At 34.2% G+C, this 20,710-nt stretch overlaps 1 protein-coding gene across 1 annotated transcript in view; it reads left to right on the forward strand.

Annotated features, from left to right (window-relative positions):
* The first annotated feature begins 791 nt into the window (after positions 1–791).
* Positions 792–20,710, forward strand: part of TMPRSS15 (transmembrane serine protease 15) — a 120,217-nt gene continuing 100,298 nt past the window's right edge. Inside the window, exons 1-5 of the mRNA XM_032877983.1 lie at positions 792–936; positions 3,759–3,889; positions 4,166–4,233; positions 11,889–12,040; positions 16,472–16,507. Coding sequence (XP_032733874.1) covers positions 792–936; positions 3,759–3,889; positions 4,166–4,233; positions 11,889–12,040; positions 16,472–16,507 — 532 coding nt within the window. The remainder of the gene's footprint in view (positions 937–3,758; positions 3,890–4,165; positions 4,234–11,888; positions 12,041–16,471; positions 16,508–20,710) is intronic.

Below are 20,710 nucleotides of genomic sequence, written 5' to 3' on the forward strand. Positions count from 1 at the left end.
TCACTGGTCACCATACAAGGCCATAAAGAGTAGACATGTGATGCCTTGTTAAAGTAGACTTTCCTTTTAAGTTAAAGCAATACTACCTTACATTGCATGACTTCACATGGGTGATATAATGAAGATTATAAAATCTGTAATTATTTCAGTAGGAGATACATATATGTGTATACAAATAAACATATATCCACACACACGCACACAGAGAGGAAGAGGGATGGAGGAAGGGAAGGAGGAGGAGGGTGGGGGAGAGGGAGAGCGAGATCTATTAATATATATATATATCTATTAATATATATGTTGGGCTTAATACATACCTAGAACAGGAGAAATGCCTTAATAATGACCTGAGTCAGAGGGTAGAAGGTTGATCTGTTAGAGTCTTTTCAAATATCAAGTACATCTGCCTAATGACTAATTTGTTTGCCATGAATTTCACATTTTTCTTACCAGTTCTCGAAATGATAGTGTCATTTTTGTTTACAACATGCATTTAATTTCATTTACCTCAACAAATGGTTCAAGTTATTAACATTTATAACTCCGGACATATCTTTACTCATTAATATCTTCTTAAAGATTAACCACCCTTTTTAAGCTATTTAACATATAGAGACATAATGTTGCTGAAGAGACATACATAACTCATTTATGTTGATTAGTAACACTAAGGTAGACTCATGTGGTCGCTTTATAAATCCTAGACAACTTGAGAGTTTTCGAGCTCTGGTTGGCTGAAGGCTCTATATTCTTTTCCAGTTCTTAGATTAGCATACTTTCAAAAATCAAAAATGGTGTCAAAAAGAAATAAACCTTCAAGGCACCTTTCTCTCAGCACCTATGAAATCCTGTTTGCAGCTCTCTTTGTCTTATTGGTGGTCGTCTGTGCTGGATTATTTGCAGTGTCCTGGCTGGCAATCAAGGAATCAGAAAGAGGTAAGTCCCTTGGCTTTGGAGGCTGAAGCAGTTCCCAGATGAATGTGCCCATTTTAATCTCAGTTCTCCCACCAATATGTTTTATTCATTGCTATAATTTCATGACAGGATATATATGTTCCATTCAAATACTTTCGGTAGTTCACTTCATAGAATATTAGAAAATTAGCTCATGTATAATTTGAAATTTAATTCAGAATTCAAGCATGAGACTAAGCTTTTAAAATGAAAAGTGTTAAGTTTTTGACTTGAACATATAACAAAGTAGATTTCACAGCCCCTGTATTCCTTCTGATATGATTTAAATCATAAACATATTAAAATATTGTTGACTGGTCAAGTCAATAAATAGGCAAGGTTAAAGAAAATACATTGCTTTTTCTAGAGAACAATACTTTCATGTTCTTATTAGTCCAACGATTTGAATTGCAACAATATAAGGGAGCTTGGATGTAATTGTAGACTTAGAAAGATCTCAAGATGCCTGAATAGCAATTTATAATGAATAGAAATAGGGAAAGGTGATTCTTATTTAGAGTTAAATTATCTATACTAGGAGATTTTCAATGATCTTCAAATGTATTCTTTTCTTACAACAAACTTATGAGTTAGTTGTTATAGTTACCCTCATTTTATTTATTTATCTACTTATTTGCTTGTTTTTAAAGATTTATTTATTTATTTCAGAGAGAAAGGAAGAAGGATAAAGAGAGCACAAGTGGGAAGGGCAAAGGAAGAGGGAGAGAGAGAATCCCAAACAGACTCGCTTCCTGATGAGCCCTGAGCCCTACTTGGGGCTCAATCTCATGACCATGAGATCATGACATGAGCCAAAACCAAGAGTTGGACCCCTAACCAACTGTACCACTCAGGTGCCCCATAGTTACCATCGTCTTAGAGGTGAAGAATCAGAGGCTAATTTAAGTAACTTCTTAAATGTGCATCGGTACTTAATGGTTTTATAAAATAATTCCAATACAATCTCATTTAAATGCTATAGCTATCTACAAGGGATGTATTTTAGGAGAAAGAAGATTTGGGGTATTTTATGCAGAGGTTCACTTAGACTTTTAGAACAGCGGCTGCTTTACTTAAATGCTGTAAATAACCAGAAGGATATGTAATCATTTTAAAGTCACTTGGAATCTTTGATGCTCAATGAAGCTACAAAAGCTATTTTATAAGTAAAATTAAAATAAATATTTATAAATGTTAACATGATTTAATAATGAACAGCTAAATACAAAAAGAATTGAGTTAAATCTGTAATAGAGCTCCAGAAGACAAAAGACATGCTACCTTCCATACACTGTGTTACTTTTTATTGATAATCATTTTAGACTTACAAAAAAGTTGCGAAAATTGTAGAGTTCTTACATAACCTTTTCCCAGCTTCCCCTAATGTCAGTATCTTATATATCCATAGTACAGTTGGCACAACCAAGAAACTAACATTGTTACAGTAATATTAACAGAATCACACATTTTAATCATGTTTTATCAGCTTTTCTACTAATGCTCTTTACCTGTTCAGGATCCAAAGCAGATTCCTACACAGGATTTAGTTATCCTATTTCCTCAGCCTCCTCCAATGCAGGACAGTTCTTCAGTCTTTCCTTGTCTTTCACATTTAAACATGCAAATCTAAATGTAATTTTGAGTATTTAAAAACAAATAAAATGACATAAATTATAATAGTTAATCGATTATGCAATGATAGCTGTTTAGACCGAATACCGGTTTATTACTTAAAATATTATTTCTAATGTTCCTTCTGGACTGGGAAGTTTGACATCAATATATGACAGATCCTGGGTTCTAAATTGTGTCAATCCTATATCCAGATTCCAAACCTGTCACTTACTAACTTTATCACCTTGGGAAATTTTCATAGTGAATCTTAGTTCCAATTTCCCCACCTGGGAAAAGAAAAAAATAACATTTTCTTATATTACAATGTGAGAATTATGTATCACTATTAATACATTTGCAAAGGATTTCATCATTGTGCCTCAGTTGAAGAGTCTCATTTTAAATTTAAATATATACCAAAATAGATATTCTGCTAAAGGGATTACACGAGACTTGATGGCACAACTTATCACCCACATTTATATTCAATTTGTTACCTTTGCCTTAAATTTTCTTATATTGAGTTAATACACTTTCTGCGACATTCTCAGTAACTTCTCCAATAACAACGGTCACTATCTAAGGCAAAATGTCGTACATGCCAACTTTATCATTATTAGAATAAAGGAAGTAATTTCAAGTCTATGTTTCAAAGTAACACACACACTGAAACCTTCACAGCAATCCATTATAGAAAACCAACAGTGTCCCTGGATGCTAGGTGTTCAAGAAGTATCTGAAAGCAACTACAGAACTTTTAAAACTTTTAATGGTCCATTTCTCACCATGAATCCCTGAATCAGTTCCCAAAATTGGTGAATGTTTATCCCTTATCTTCCAACAGGAATCTCAGTAGTTAAACACACACACACACACACACACACACACACACACACATACACACTTGGAAGCTTGGACTGTGGGGTAGATTTCAAAGAAAGAAAAACAAATTAGTAGGATAAAGAAGATTATTTTTAATTCTGTAAAACAACCACATAACCACACAAACACACACACACACATACCCATGCACCTAATAATGGAACATGAAGTCTGTAAAAAAAAAACAGGAACTACCACATCAATACGTGAAGCAAGAACATTACTTCTGAGTATTAGCTGGAATGTGCATATTCTCTCTTATTCATAACTCACATTTCTAGTGTTTTATTTCTTATTAATTCATGTAGATGCAGTGTTTGGAGAAAGTCACAAAACCAGAGGGACATTGAAAATAACATCTGGAGCAACATACAATCCTAATTTACAAGACAAACTCTCAGCGGATTTCAAAATTCTTGCTTTTGACCTTCAGCAAATGGTAGGAGACTGTCTTTTTTCAGCTGATTTAAAATTTCAAAACATAGTTTCACTAACTACTTGCCAGAAGATATGTAGATCCATTTTCTTATTTTGAGAAAATTAGTAAATAAATGTAATATGCCCAGGAAGCTTAAATGTTTGAGTCCCATCCCCACAGAGAAGGAAAAATGTCTGTAATTCAATTCTAATCAGAACAGAAAGGTCAGTTTGTTTGAAGTGTTTAACAAAAGTTTGTCTTAAATATAATATGCTTTTTTAAAACTTATTTTTTTAGATGGATGAGATCTTTCAAACAAGTAATCTGAAAAATGAATATAAAAACTCAAGAATTTTACAATTTGAGTAAGTATAGCTCAAAAATTTTCTATTGATAAAAAGAACACAGAATCATAAAATAGGAACTTTTTGCTAATATTTACTAACATTTGCTAGAGAGTCCTACAGTTAGAAGAAAAGGGAACATTTAAAATTTTCAACATTTTCCTGAGGATTTTGTGAGAAAAATGGCACAGCATAAACTTTCATATTAGTGCAAATAATTACTCTGGGTAATTTATCTTATGTTAACATGTTTCTCTCTCCTGAGTAAAATCTTGCAGAGACCCATGGAGGGGGCTGAGGTTGAATGTATGCAAATGATGATAGAGTTTGATGTGCTCTGAACATGTGGAAGACATTCACTCATTACATTCCATTTACACTGTAAGTCATAGGAGAGAGAAGGAGATTTTAAATGATGTCATCTAGCCCTTGCTTCCCTGCTTCAGGCTGGAATGCCCACAGCCTTGGTTGGAAATTCATTGTCATCCAACAAAAGAAAGAGATGCATACAATTTAGAATGGATTCCCTCATACAAGGATATCTGATAAGAATTAGTAATCCATTTTCAACATTGCTGTGAGCATCACTGTTACTGATGTTTTTTTTTTTTATTTGTTTCTAACTTCAGTTGCTAGAAAATTATTTCTTATTTCCAACCATGTCTATTTCTTTGGCTCTCACCCACTGATCCTCTTTGTAGTTCTTAATTTTTTACAGAATAAATGAATTTCCACCTTTGTATGCTGCATCAGTTCTTCCTGTACTAGAAATAGCATCCCTTTCTCCTCTCTGTAGGTAGTCTTGTCTCCTGCCTCTCAGACTGTGTCTTGTATCTTTCACAAAGCCTTCCACCACCCACCTTTCCAACCTAAGGGACTCCTGAATTCATAACACTCCTATGCTTCCAGAGAGCTAGTTTAGTTTTTTTTTTTTTTTAATTAAAATTCTATTCTAACGAAAGTTAATGCTCTTGTAAGAGTATACTTATTTTTATATCTGTAGGACAAGTTAAAGAAAACATGTAGCACCTAAAATAGTACTCAATATGTCAACAACAGGTATCAAGGGAAAGGTTTATTTATTTTCTAGAACTTTATATAAAGAGCACATACACTGAGATAGACATTAACTAGGCTCTGGAAATACAGATATCAAAGACATATTCTTTACTCCATGGGAGCTCATAGCCTAACAAGAAAGACAAATTGACAACTATATTATGGTATGACAATTGTTACTTTATATGTTGGTACAAGACACTGAGTGAGCAAATTGGGGACAAACCTTACTGGGGCTAGAGTGTCAGGTAAGAATCCCGGCAGGAGGTGACCTGGACTGGTGTTTCACGGCTTCTAAGGATGGGTTGTAAACATGCATGCAATGCATAGAAAGGGAGAAGCGTATTAATTATATTTCTAGCTGTCCATGAGTGTCCACCAAGATGTTGAGACATCAGGAGGGTGTGCAATGTAAAGTCCAGGAGCATGACGTTTAACCTATTCTCAAATGGAAGCCATAAGGAACTCTATGTCATTGGATAAATGCAAGGAGTCTAACTACGCAGAAAGACTAATCTCCTACCTCAGATCACAGACGACTGAGTCAGACCGCCTGGCGACAAAGATAGTGGATACCCATTCTTGACAAGAGTACAGACATTAATGAAAGAATCCTTCCTTCTTAGTGGCCAAATAGAGGAAGGAAGTTCAAGTCAAAGTCAGAGATCATGCTTAGAAAAACAGTAACAAGTCAAATGAGGATTATTTCCTGAGCAGAAGAAAACTCAGGGCCTCACCATTTCTTGTCACAAAACTAATTCTATCAGTGGAGTCACAATGAAAACACCAAGAACAAAAAGATAATAAATCTCTCTCTTTCTCCTCTCTTTCTTTCTTTCCTTTTTTTCTTCTTTCTCATCTATTTATCTACCTACAACTCATCATTCTTTAATCTCATTGCATATTCATGACATCTTGGTTCCCATGGCCAGACAGCCCTACACCCACCGACTGCCTTCATTCCTACCTATTGTACAGAGGCTTCTACTCTTGTTTTCCAGGGCTTATTATCTCTGAAAATCTCTTTCATAGGCTCAATATCAGGACTGGAAGGAGACATGTGGACTCTTAGGAAAGATTTTTGTCCATATACTTGCTTGTTTTTGTTTATTTTGTTGTTGTTTTTTGTCTTTCTCAAAGGGGTATTTTTAACATATTTATTCAATACTCTGTGAGGATAAAAACGCGCATACAAGACTTTTTTTTTTTTTTTGGCCACTTTAAGCAATTTGTCTATTTTGGAGTGTGTGGATCCAATTTCCCTTTTCCAGTTTTGTAGAGGATCAAGTGTGAAGCTCAGCATTAAATCATTAATTCAGATTTCTCAAAGGTTTTTGCATTTCTGAAGAAGACGTATCCCAGGTACTTGCCTCTCCTTATATCAGGCTCTGCCCAGTGACATCCATACAAAGCCTGGAGTCTATTGCAGAATTTATTAGGATAGCTGTGCTAATGGAATTCTTCCTATCCACATGCTTACAACAATCTGGATAACTTTATTTTCACTAGATTGGGAAAAATTGCTGAATATAGAATTTTATACACAGTCTTGGTGGGTTATCAAAACCCCAGCATTTTCTCTGATGTTTAATAAGTACTCTTTTATTTCTCTAGATGGTAAAAATCACTATATTGGAAACTATAAATTATTCGGGCTGAGGAATTATTTCTTTATCCTCCTTTATAGCTACCTGGAAAAGCAATGTAGTAGCTAAACCTTGGTATATATTTTATAATGATTTACAAATAATTCACTTTATCATTGAAGAGATACTCATACCTGGATGTAGCTAAACTATTTTTAAATCAGAAGTCAGTTTTTGAACTCTTTTGCATTGCATGCAAAGGAATTTGATGAAAATGTCTGTAAGATAAATTATAAGTCTCAGCTCTCTGGGAGACTGAGAAGAGAAGGATAGAAAAAAAATTCAGAAGCAAGAAAGAAAGCAACAAGCAAACAATTAGGTTTATTTAAATAATCATTTATAAAATGACATATTCGGAATAAAGTGGCAGACTCCTAATTAGCTTTACAAATTATTTTTTTAAGATTTTATTTATTTATTTGACAGAGATCACAAGTAGGCAGAGAGGCAGGCAGAGAGAGAGAGAGGGGAAAGCAGGCTCCCTGCTGAGCAGAGAGCATGATGCAGGGCAAGATCCCAGGACCCTGGGATCCTGACCTGAGCTGAAGGCAGAGGCTTTAATTCACTGAGCCACCCAGGCACCCCTTTACAAATTATTTTAAACTCCAATTGATAAAATCAGGCAACAGAAATAAGTAAGTTCTCAACTAACTACCACGTCAACTATGAAAAGTATATAAAAAATCCTTTAAAATACCTATTTTCCTTTTGGTTATTGATTTCAATTCAACTCATCCTATATTCATGGGTATATGGTCAAATTAGAGTAGTCAGAAAACTAAACTGAGTCATCAAGGTATCCTTTCTTCCTTTTAAAAACATTACTGTATGGTGTCTAACATAAAATAACGAAAAAACACTCTAAAAAGTTAAAAAATAAAAATTAAAAAAATTAAAAATAAAATAAAAAAATAAAATAAAAAAATAAAAACACAAACATTACTTGATGTCAGTCCCCAGATTGTGTGTTAAATTGTGTGCGTGTGTGTGTGTGTGTGTGTGTGTGTGTGGCCACTCTGCGAGTTTGCTTTCTCCTCTGGGAACAATATGCTTTGCGGAAAGTGTTTTGGCCATTTAGCCCAAATGTTTGGGCAATTTAGCAGTTGATTCTTTTAATAAAATGTTGTTTACCCTTTGTGGCAATATGTGACTTATTTTGCCCTTTGAGCACAGATGAGTCACAAAGTTAGGAAACGAGACTTTTGTTTACTCAGCAACCCTAGAGGTTATCAATATCATTAAGAAAATAAGAGATAAGAAACATTTTGATTTATTGCACACAGGCTTTCTGTGCAATGATAGAATTTATCTGCTTTAAGAAAAAAGAAAACAGATATTCCACTGAAATAAGTACTTTGAAATGAAAATAGCCATTCTTAGGTGGTTGTTGTTGTTTTCTAAAGGAAGAATTCTCATTTACTTTAATAAATAAAATCAATCTCACAGCAGTGATCAGGATCAGTATCCAACTAATCAAATAACAGCTTTTGAGTTCTCATTAGGTAAAACACAAATATTTATTATGCTTTTCCTGATTTCTACATATATGTCTCTTATCTCAGCCTTAAAAGTGAATGAGAAAAGAAATTCAAAAAAATAAAACTCTGTGTGATATACGTTAATTTACTGGAATTAAAATTAAAAAAAAGTTATTTGTAAAAATAAAAAAACAAATAAAACTGTATGTGGATATAGAATATGAAACTCTTGTCCTTCCAAAGTGTAAATAATTGACTGCAATGTATAATTTGCAACCAAGAAGATACATCTTTTATACAAAATGTTTTGTGCCTGAGAATGAACTAGTCTAGTTACTTTCAATTCAGGGAAGGAAAATTCCAGACTTGTACTTTCTCTATCAAAGATGCCTTACCTCTTTACTCCCTAACTCTAACAAAATAAAGGCAAGTGTTCAGTCAAATTAAACATGAGGAAATTACATAAAGAAATAACTGAGGGGCACCTGGGTGCCTCAGTCAGTTAAGCAGCCAACTCTATTTCAGCTCAGGTCATGATCCCAGGATCTGGGATGGAGCCTCTGTAGGGCTGGGCACACAGTGGGGAATCTCTTAAAGATTTCTCTGTCTCTCCCACTGCGCCTATCCCTGCTTGCACACTCATACTCTCTCTCAAATAAATAAGTAAATCTTAAAAAAAAAAAAAAAAAAGAGAGAGAGAGAAAGAAAGAACTGAGATTTTATCAGAATTTAAACTATCTGCTGTGTAACCAAGGGTAAAATTAAAATGTAGTTATGAAGATAGAGAAATGTATTTAATCTTGGTCCATAGTAGATATAAATATTTGGGGGCAAAGGGTGGTTAAGGAGACATAATTAAAAGAAGAGGGAGGAGGAGAAAAGGGGAAAGGGTGAGAAGGAACTAGGAGAGGGGGAAGAATGTCAGAGAGGAGAAAGGAGAGAGGCAGAGGGAGAAAGAGAGGAAAAGAAAAGAGCAGATTTTATCTCTCAAAATTATGGAAGGAAAAAATACCTATCCCTTCTTTCCCCAAAGCTCAACTAGCTGTTGTCCCTATCTATTTCGGATGTAAAAATCTGGTACCATTGCAAGATTAAAAACCTGGACATGCATCTAAGTAAATGTGTTGTATTGTCTTTCCTCTTGACAAATAGTTCCCATGGTGTTGATAGTGGCAGTGTTGGTGGTATGGAAATAGGAACTATGTAGAAATGCATCTGGGGAAATGGAGTCTCTGTATTTCATTCCTATCACTTACAGTAATAAGCATATAACTCTGGGCAAAGTTACCTACATTAGTCTGAGTCTCAATCTCCTTATTGCTAAAATAACATTGTTGGCCAATATCAGGTGCAAAAAATAGAGTAATCTTCCTTTCCTGGAGCTTCTCTTTAACTATATATGGAATAAAGCCTGGAAGTTGTATGACACTTAGGATTTTTAAAACTGCAATTAACAGAACACATGACTAAAAATGCCACAGCCAGCAAATGCTTATCATCTGACATCACAAGAAAACTGAAGGTTTCAGCAGAGGTTAATTCAATGGTACAATGACAATCATATAATCAAGAATTTAGTTCCTTCTTTTACTATGCCATCTTTAGCTTGTCAATCATAGCTTGTCTCATGGTCCTAAGGTGGAAATGGCAGTTCCGGCAATCATATATAAATATGATAATGTTCAGCAAAGAAGAGTAGTCTGCTATGAGCCTTCTCCAGTTAGATATGGACAAACTTTCTTGAAGTTTCTCATCATTGTTGCCTCAGATTCCATTCAAGTCTCAGTCATATACCCCTGAATAAAACTGTTATTGACATAAGGAATTGTTGGAGAAATCACCTTTCCTGAGAAAATAGAGGGTTATTCTCAAATAAAATTAGGGATCAGCCAGCATGGAAAAATTAGTGAAAGTGGAAAAGTAGATTAAAAAATAATGTGTAACAACATGTATCATTATCAAAGTAATGATACATACAAAACAAATGGTTCCATGTATGTATGGGTAAGTTTGGGGAACCCTGAACTAAACCATTACTAAGGAACCTTCTCATTTATAAGATTTGGTTACTATGATTTAAGCAAAGTTAAACATTCTAACTTTTTACCCTAATCTATTTAATAAAGGTGAAATGTGAAATTATTATATCAGAGTAAGCCAGTTCATTTCAGAAATGAAAAACCAGCTGTGTAGAAAGGAATCACTTCTGCTAAACTATGAACCTGGATAGTAGCATAGACTTAAAGGAGGACTATCACACCTAGAGGCGATGCCATCTACTATGATCTTCAAGGAATGTTCTGATCCTATATATAGTTCTGGCAGGGAAAAAAAAAAAAAATATATATATATATATATATTCTACACTCTACCAAGGTAGTGGTATGGACAAATAAATTAAGAGGGTTTTTAGAATTGATGTAGTCCTTGAAGGACCTCATTAACTTACAGACACCACAAGGATATGAGTGTAACTGCCCAAATTTCAGAATCAGCAAACATACAATCCACAATTTCACTGTCCCTAGTCTTCCTCTTTAGGATCCGAGTGTGCTCTGAGTAGCCCCCAGCTTTTTGAAGGACATACAATGAAGATCAGGATTAGAGTTTGTTTCCTAAGTGTTTTACCCTAAAAGAATACTGTAAGCCAAGCACATGTGTGGGCAGGAGAGCAAAAGTCTTTCAAGTAGCCCTTTTGGGCCAAAAATTTGTTCATTTTTATGTTTCTTGAAGCTGTAAACAAATCCCCAAAGAAGGAAACTTTTTAAATGTATGTTTCGAAACAGGGAGCAAATAAAAAGGAATATGATTTGGGCCATATAACTGAATTCTAACGTCATGGTCAGAAATAACGTAGGCAAAATAATCCCAGCTTTTGACCATGAGGCTGACTGAATAGACCCCAAGTCCCAAGTGTATGTGTCTTCTTCCTTTCTATCCCTTGAAATATTTTGATATTTTATATTAAGAACAAAGAAGAAAGGGTAGATATAGATTTGTTGCTCCAAGCTTGCAAATATATATATATATTTATATATATATAAACATATATATAGGAAACGTCTCTGAAATCAGTAAAACTCTCTTAGACTTCTCCTTACTTAAAAATCACCTGTGAAAAATTACAGATCTGCACTTTTCTTCCCTTAAAACAGTAAATTAAGAGTAAACATCATGATACCATGTGATTGTGTTTTATTTGACACAGATAACCCTGGGAATAACATGGCCTGAGGATTAGGGTTCTAATGCAGAAAACTCAAGATTCTAATTCTGGATATGTCTGTGTTATTAGAGAAACATTTAGTCTTTCAATTTCTTTTTCTTCCACCTATAAGATAAAGATAATATTTGACATAACCTATCAAGTTTTACTACATGGGTGTAATAAGGTGAGAATTATAGAGATTTTCAAAGATAACTTACACGAATTAAGCACAAATCATTTGAAGAAGGCTGACTTTTCCCTCTTATATCATCTTTTGCTTTGCAGAAATGGCAGCATTATAGTTATATTTGACCTTTTCTTTGCCCAGTGGGTGTCAGATGAAAATGTAAAAGAAGAACTGATTCAAGGCATTGAAGCAAATAAATCCAGCCAACTGGTCACTTTCCATATTGATTTGAACAGCATAGATATCACAGGTATCTGTAACATTATTTGATTTCTTTGAATCATTAAACTATGAAATTAAAATTCTAGCTATATACTAGGGAAGCAGTGGGATCGTCCTTGACTTTAGGAACATGTCTTATCACCTGAGGTAGCACATTTACATGAGAAATGTGAAATATGGAGAAACCATATTTGAAGGAAAATATCAGTCAGGAAAAGTTTGTAAAATATCAAAAAAGATCATGAAAATATTGGTATACATACATATTCGTGGGTCTCATCACATTCTTGGTGTTTGTCAAGCACACCCTGACTTTGCAGGAACCATCGAACAGTAAGTGACTACTCATTACTTTCTGATAGAGTCATGGGCATTATTAAATTACAAAGTCAAATGTCAAGTCCACTCTCTAATTAGGAACTTAAAAGAAGGATAGGGAAAAATAGAGAGGTCAACGGGTTTGATTCATCCTGGATACTTATCAATAAAAAATAAAACTTCATTTTTAAAATAAGTAATTTTAAAATAAGAATCAATCAAAGGGAAAGAGAGCCATCAAAAATAATAGCAGAACAATAACATCTATCAATGCTTAGGTTGTTCTAAATTTTCCATTCTAGTTGTCCTCCATTCAACTCAGTTCAACATTTACATTATGTCTTCATTTTGGTTGAGAACAATACTACTGATTTGCCAGGCCCATCATTCCTTATCTGTAAGCCTTGGAGTCCAGTATGTTTTGGAATTTAGAAATTGTTGGGCTTTAGAAAATGAATCAATATATGGATATCCACCTAAAATGGAATAAAGACAAACTTTTAAGCAGTTTTGTCTTTAAATATTTTATTGTATTATTATCATTTATTTATTTTTTTTACTACAGAATGAGATCAGTCAGTATAGGTTTCTCTTTAAAGCAAATGTATAAAAACCATGCTGATGTTTTTTTATTTGTTTTTGATTTTGTGATAGTAGATCTGAAGCTGCAGACCTCTGGTTGCTTTTCCTTACAGTATTGGTTCATCAAGCACAGTTTTCTCTTTCATTGAGCCTCCTGTTGTATCCTGTTGCACCTGTGTAATGAGAAGGCAACCAATGCTCTTAAGAGCCTCCTCTAGTGATGACTTGGTTCCCTCTGGCACAACTGCTGAAGTGAAGACTGTTTGGGATCTTTGATTCAGATGAGCTAAAAGCTACTACTCTAAGTTAGAATAAATGCTTTACTTCTTGACACGTTTAACCCTTATGCTAATTGTATTACAGGGTGTCTTTACTGCCACCCTCCCTCCCATTTTAGGGATGAGAAGACCAAAGCACAGATAGCATTGATAAATAGCCTTACATCATACAGTTATTTAGAGTTTGATCGAAGATTCTGATCCAGGTGGTCTAACCCCAATGTCTGCGCTCTTACCCATTACACTCATTTGCTTACAGTGGTTTTATCTCTGAACGGCCTGGATCCATACTTTCTCAATAGTCATTTTCTTCCAGAAACTTGGTTTCTTACTATCTTTAGTTAAACATGTATCAGTTTCTAGAGGTCTTTAATGGCAAATGAATTAACAGATATGCTGAAACTTATTTTCATGACTCCCTACAGATGGGCTCTTTGGGGGTGGTCTTAAAAAATATTTATTTACTCAATAAAAGCATATCCTCGAGTTAACTTAGAATAAATACCATGGGTGCAGTAAACCATATCACAACATCAACTCAAGAATATGCTCCACACATTGAAGTTACATTTAATTTGTTGAACTATGTTAGGACATATTCATAAACATGATACCAAGCTTAATTTTAGACATATAAGTTTAATATTTACTTGTCACGTGTGGCTTTTTAAATTTATTACATTTAAAATTGGATGACATGTTCATGAATACCATGGATTTTTGTATAGCTTATAGTCAGAGTAAGAAAGTAAAATATGAAAATCTTTATGAATAAATCTTATAAATATTATTTTGTTATCTTTTTCATCAATAATCTACCATATATTATTTATGAAGCTTCTATAGATCTTGTAAGAACAAGACAATGCAGAAATTAAGAAATACTGAAACAAACAACCTAGTTAGTAGAAGAGGCTATAACTCTTCACATACTTACCATAAATACAGTTTTGAATAAAAACAAACTGACTAGATGAGGGTTTTTCATAAGGTATGATTTGATTCCCTTTATATCTTTCATAGTTGTCATTATATCTTTAAAACTATTAAACACTTTAAAGGAAAACAGCTAGTTTTTACCTTTTATGTGAAAAGCCGACTTCATGATTAAATAGGACTCTGTTCTCAGTAGCTATTATTATGTGCAATATTATTTTGATATCTTCCATATATTTCAGTGCAAAACCATTGATTCTAAGTTTAACATGATGTGGTGTGCAATGTTATAGTACATGTCTTAAATATAAATTATCCTATATAACTATGATGAATAGGTATCTTTCTTAAATGAGCAAAAGAAAGCAAATTTTTTGCATAGGTAAATTTTATTGAGAGAACATAGAGATTCTGGTAATCATCAAATGTATTGCAATCAAATAATTATAGAAACATCCAGCATGAGTTAGGATAAAATGGGAACTCTAGAAGAACAGATGCCCTTTAATTATATTAAAACTGCACTCACTGTTTCATAATATTTTTATATTATGATACCAAACCTGAAATCAACTTTACTTTATTCCAGCCTCTTTGGGGAATTTCTCTACAGTAAGTCTTGTAACAACTTCAGGTCAGTACTCATGGCATTTTAAAAAATATAACTTGGTGATCATCAAAGTGCATGACATTATAAAAGGTTTTTTTTTAATAGCCCTAGCGGAGACATTTATTCTTCATATTAAAATAAAAGTTTACATTTGGTTAAGAACAATGTAATTCATAATCTTGCAGATTTTATAATGCCTAGTTACACATGCCAAAGACATACATTTCCAATTTTAATGTTCCTTTCATATTTTAAACTCTATATACATTTGTATGCATGTATGGTGTGTGTAGGCCTATGTATGTGTGTATGTGTGAGTGTGTAGCATCCTAAAATGTGGCTCAAATCCTGAAGCTTTGGAGATGAATCCATAATATTTCTAAGGTCACTAGGAATGAAGAAAGAAAAAACATTTAAAAGATAATCAAATGATGGGGCGCCTGGGTGGCTCAGTGGTTAAAGCCTCTGCCTTCGGCTCAGGTCATGATCCCAGGGTCCTGGGATCGAGCCTCACATCGGGCTCTCTGCTCAGCAGGGAGACTGCCTCCTCCTCCCGTCTCTCTCTGCCTGACTCTCTGCCTACTTGTGATCTGTCTGTCAAATAAATAAAAATCTTTAAAAAAAAAAAAAAGATAATCAAGTGATGACTTCAGAACGTACTGTATTCTTGAGAAAGGACAATCCACAGCTGAATGTTAACTTCGTTTTGTTCCAGCATTCCGCTATCCCATCTTTCTAACTACAATTGGTTATTATTGCTCACGAAACTTAGAACTTCACTTTGTCTCACCAAGATCACACCACTATCAAAAGAGTTTGCTTTGGGAAATTATCAAAAATTTTCAAATTATCCTAATCTATCTCCAAGTGTAAAATTATTATGTTGTAGAAAAATAATTTAAAGTCAGGAGCCCTAAATATCAATCCAGGCTTTGCCAAATACCAGAAACACTGGGCACATCTTTTTATTCCTCTGAAAATCTGCTTCCCATAAAATGCAAATAATAAATTGTTTCCAAATATTTCAGACTCATTCTCAATATCAAACTTATACATAAATGCTTTCTAAAAGTATAGATTGTTCTAATACTATAAAGATATTACTTTTGGTATGATCTAGTATCATGAGCAATTTTATAATATTGGAAAGATCTACATTTTTTTAAAGTATCTACTTGGGCCAGGTACTACATTTTACCAGCATTGCCTCATTTAATTCTCAGAATGATGCTGTGGAGATGTAATATTTTTTCCACTTAAAAAGAAATAAGTAATAAGCAATGTGCCCTGAGTCACACAGCTATTAGGTGTGAAACTTGGGAATTAAAAGCAATTCCCCTGGAGTCCAAAGCCCGTGGTCTAAGCATATCCCAACCTTCTATTTCGAATAACATCAGATTAACCTAGAACATTTAAGTCCAAAGCCATTGAGAAATTAAGGAATCCTTGTGTTTAGTTATTCATAATTGAATAACATGATCTTCTTTACTTGGAAAATAAAAGGTGACTTAAAATCTAAAAATCTCTGCTCTACAATTCTAAAAATCAATGAAAACATAAAAGATTTATTCTTAGATCCAGATACAAATGACATATCCTTAAGCTAATAGATAATCATAATTCACAGTAACTATAAAAACTCTCAGGTTAAGTATTAAACAGAGAAAATATACAATGAAGTTCTAATAATCAGTTTAAAAGGTAATAATTGTCTTAATTCCATTTATTTTCACAGGCAAGCTAACAACCCAAAGTCCTCTGTCAACTCCAGGTCAGTATTAATTTTATTTATACCTTTTAAAAAGTTTTTACTTATGTTTTATTTTAGGCTCTTAAGAATTCTCTGCTAACACAGCAATTAATATTGCTCCTATTTTATGGATAAGAAAATTGGAGCATAAAAGATTGCAGCTTAAGCCTAAAATTTCACCAAAAGTGAGCAGAAGTATTTAAGGCTAATGCCTGGATTAGCTGACCTCACTCCAGTCCGCTGTTAGAACCCTGGTTATTATCTGTTGCTAAGAATGCCACCAATAGGATCAAAATGTTTGCCAGAAGAGATGTAGGTTTCATCAGATATGAAGGTTTTTTTTTTTTTCTTTGATTATTCTGTCTGCATACAAGGTAGAAAAGCTTGCTGTCTCAACACAATATGCCTTGCTAACCCAGCACCAAAATAGCCTTGAATTCACTCAAGCAACAAGTTCTCATTAAGTGGCTACTTTGTGCTAATTTCCAGACATATCTTTGATGTGTCAGTTTCTCTGGATTCCTAGTAGTTGTTTACTGTGCTTTTGTCTATCTGCTTGTCAACTAAATTGCCTTTTCTGGTCCTAACTTAGTCTTCATGTTGAATGACCTGGGTGTGTTCCTCACTTCTTCAGATAAACTCCACAAAGTTAATATTGTATAGATCTTCAGCTCCTAAATTAACACTGCCATTTTTATGTTATTAGAATCATACAAAATGTTATATGTGTACAAGTTTTACATTTATAAAACTATAAATGCCCTTCTGTGTAAGACTTAATAATTCTTGAATAAATGGTTGGCCTGGTGTTTGAAAACCAAAGGGATATGTAAATCATTAATCAAAATCCTTTATGAACCAATCCATCACACCTCCAAATCCAGAGACTGTTAAGGTAGGAAAAGGCTGCTTGGAGTTGTGTTCGGGTGTTAACTTATATAGTAATCAAGCATACTAAAAAATAAAACTGTTCTTGATCCCACAGTCTCCTCTCCAATGTGGAAAATTACTTAACAGTATTTAAAACCACCTTACAACATACTTAAAAAAAAAAAAAAAAAAAAAAAGTTTTGAGGATTGATAATGGCTAATTCCCTCAGTCTAAAAATAAGCTGACAAAAATAATTGGAGCATATTTTGAGAAGTATCTTTCTCAAACTTTGAAAGTCAGCAACCAATATCCAAATTAGTGTCTGTTTTCAATTGTCTAGTGATTCATTGCGTGATTCACACAAACCACAATACTGAAGACATCTCAGGTGTATACAGTGTCCTAAGAGAAATACATGGAATGATTGGGTGGGGGTGGGGGTGGGGCGGGGAGGGACAGGAATCCGTGTTAAAGCAAGAAAGTCTTAGTTTCTTAAACACTTACTTAAAAAGTAAGCGTTCCTCCCTTACTATCCTGAGGACGAACTTGTCAAAAATGGAAGAAGTGGCTGAACTTTATGCCAGTTTCCTCTGGCCAAAGGAGATGTTGAATGGGGGTCAAAGAGCATGAGAGTGTTAGTTCACCCATACTTCACTCTCATGGGAGGTGAAGCAAAAATCTCCTTTCCTACATGTGAGCTACAGGGATGGGATCAGTCCAGAGTCAGCCCTATTCACACTGTAAGCATTTGATATGTAAATTGAAAACCAAAACACAACATTCAGTTCTCTATCATTGAAAAGGCATTGGCAAATCCATCGTTAACTAATTCCACCGATTACTTTGTATGTGGTGTTGGCAAGCTATTTCCTCTTTTTTAACTTTAGATTAAATTATAGATCTTAGGGAATGATCATGAAAATTAAGAGAGAGATAATAGAGAGACAATAATAGAGAGAATTAAAAGAGAGATAATAGTATTGTCTGAATTCGTGACTGGCACAAAGTTAGATTCCTTCTTCCTTCTCCCTTCTGACTTAGGGGGAAAAAAAAAGCATTTTGGATGCTTTTTTTTTTTTTAAAGAAATATTTAAAGTCAATCAGAGAAAGACAATCATCATATGATCTCTCTGATATGAAGAATTTGAGAGTCAGGGCAAGAGTTCGTGGGGGCTAGGAAGGGAAAAAATGAAACAAGATTGGATCAGGAGGAAGACAAAGCATAAGAGATTTTAATCTCACTAAACAAACAGGGTTGTTGCAGGGTCAGGAGGAGGGATAGGTTGGCTGGGTTATGGACACTGGGGAGGGTATGTGCTACGGTGAGTGCTGTGAAATCTGTAAGCCTGATGACTCACAAACCTGTACCCCTGGGGCAAATAATATATGTTAATTTAAAAAAAAGAAATATTTAAAAAATAAAACTAGTGTTAACACAAGATAATTGTATTTGGTAACACTTACTTGAATCTGATCATTCCTTTGACCAAAAACACTCCATTTATTGGAGACTATTGAACCTTAATCAAACCTCAAATAATTATAATAAGGTAAGGAAGTGGCAACATCTCGCACTTCCTCTTACTGGATCCATGAGTCCCCAGTCATCCTTCCCAGTTTTCCCTCTCCTACAGCGAGATACTATAGATTTACAGAGGGGAACAAGGCAATTAAACTTGAAAACCACAGTTTCCAAACAGTAACTTATTATGAATATGCCTTTCAGGGATGTTAAGTTTATTTTCATCTATATGCCTGGAAGACAGAGTTTGAGAAAAATCAACAAATGCGCGCATCATATACCTGGCATTAGTACTATTATAAATTCTGCCAAAGAGAATTTTTGTATGATAGCAGGTACAAAGTCCGTGAGGATTATGTTCTTTTGTTCAACTGCCTTTGTTACCAATTACTGTAAAGTTTTATTAACCCCTTTGGAACACTAGAGGAGGGAGATGGGAACCAGGGTCGAATTACGCTGATTGATTTCTTGGCTGCTACAGAGTGCCAAGAGGGGCTGTTTTGGGCAATCATTCAAATGCTTGAAGGATTTCTAGAATATAGCTTGTTCCAGTCTTTTGTTGCTTCTATGCAGGCAGTGATTGCAGAAAAACAAAAGTTTCACTATTGTGGGCTTTCTCGATTTCATACAAAATGCAATCTTGCTCCAATATTACTATGTTGGGGGGCTTGGGGATTGAAGAAAAAGAATCGGCTGATTGAGTGAAGAACATGAAATTGGGTCAAGAGAAGCTAAGGTAGAATTATACTCTTCAGCTGAATTGCCCAAGGACTAAGACAATGTAACTTTATTTTTCTTTCTCTCCATTGGAGAGAACAGCATGTATATTGCTAAGCACACTCCTCTACTTGAAAACATCCCTATGCGCGTGGATTTCGAACTGTTCAAGTATCTTTCCACTGTAATTGCATTTGGATTGGCCAGCCAACTAAAAAAAGATGAAATTAGTTATATCAAAATTGATAAGAATTTCTGTAAGGCGATATTTATTTTTCCAATACAGTGTAGAGAAGTTAACTTCATCTGTAAAGGCTGGTATTCGTGGGTTGAGACTACACGTTCACTGCTAAGGGTTATAAGGATTTGTTGCTGAATGTATCTCAAACAGTTTTGTCCACCCAGCATTCTATTTCCCATTTGAATAATAGGAAAAATAAAAATGTAAGATTTCCAAAACATGATTTGCAAATTATTATCTTGTAGGTAATGCTCTTCATAACTGTTCTGGAAGGAAAAAAAAAATGATAGATTTCTTTCTTTTTATCCTCTCCAATGCCACGCATAGGGCAAACACAGGAGCTTCCTCACTGCAAATCACTGAAAATTGTTGTGACTTTGGGTCATTCTGGAGCAACCACATTGAGTTTATACTGAATCATTTATGGTATAAATATAATTGGACAATTAAAACCTTGCATTTGCAGAATCCCAAATAATAGTAGTTTTCACAAAATGCCAAAGAATTAATTTCCCAAAGATAAAATACCGGATAGATAGAAAAATACATGCACAACTTTTCCACACCACTCAAGATAATGTAATTAATATTCAGGCAATTTGTTCAGCTTCTGATAAACAAAATCAATTATTATTTTGTCTGTGTACATTGCTTTAAATACAATTACTTAACACCTTTCCTAGAAATTCTCTATTGAGAAGTACAGTACAGACTTCTTAGGGAAGGAGAAATACCAGAGTAAGAATTAAGGAATGAAATGGCAAAGAAAATAATATATAAGTCGAAGAACTCTAGCTTTAAGAATGGAAGGCCATTGTTAAAAACCAGCATCTGGCTAGTTTCTGTAACAAGTAATGTTTCAATGAATGGTTT

This window comes from Lontra canadensis, unplaced genomic scaffold, assembly GCF_010015895.1.
Source record: "Lontra canadensis isolate GAN:19392208 unplaced genomic scaffold, GSC_riverotter_1.0 scaffold62, whole genome shotgun sequence".
NCBI lineage: Eukaryota > Metazoa > Chordata > Mammalia > Carnivora > Mustelidae > Lontra > Lontra canadensis.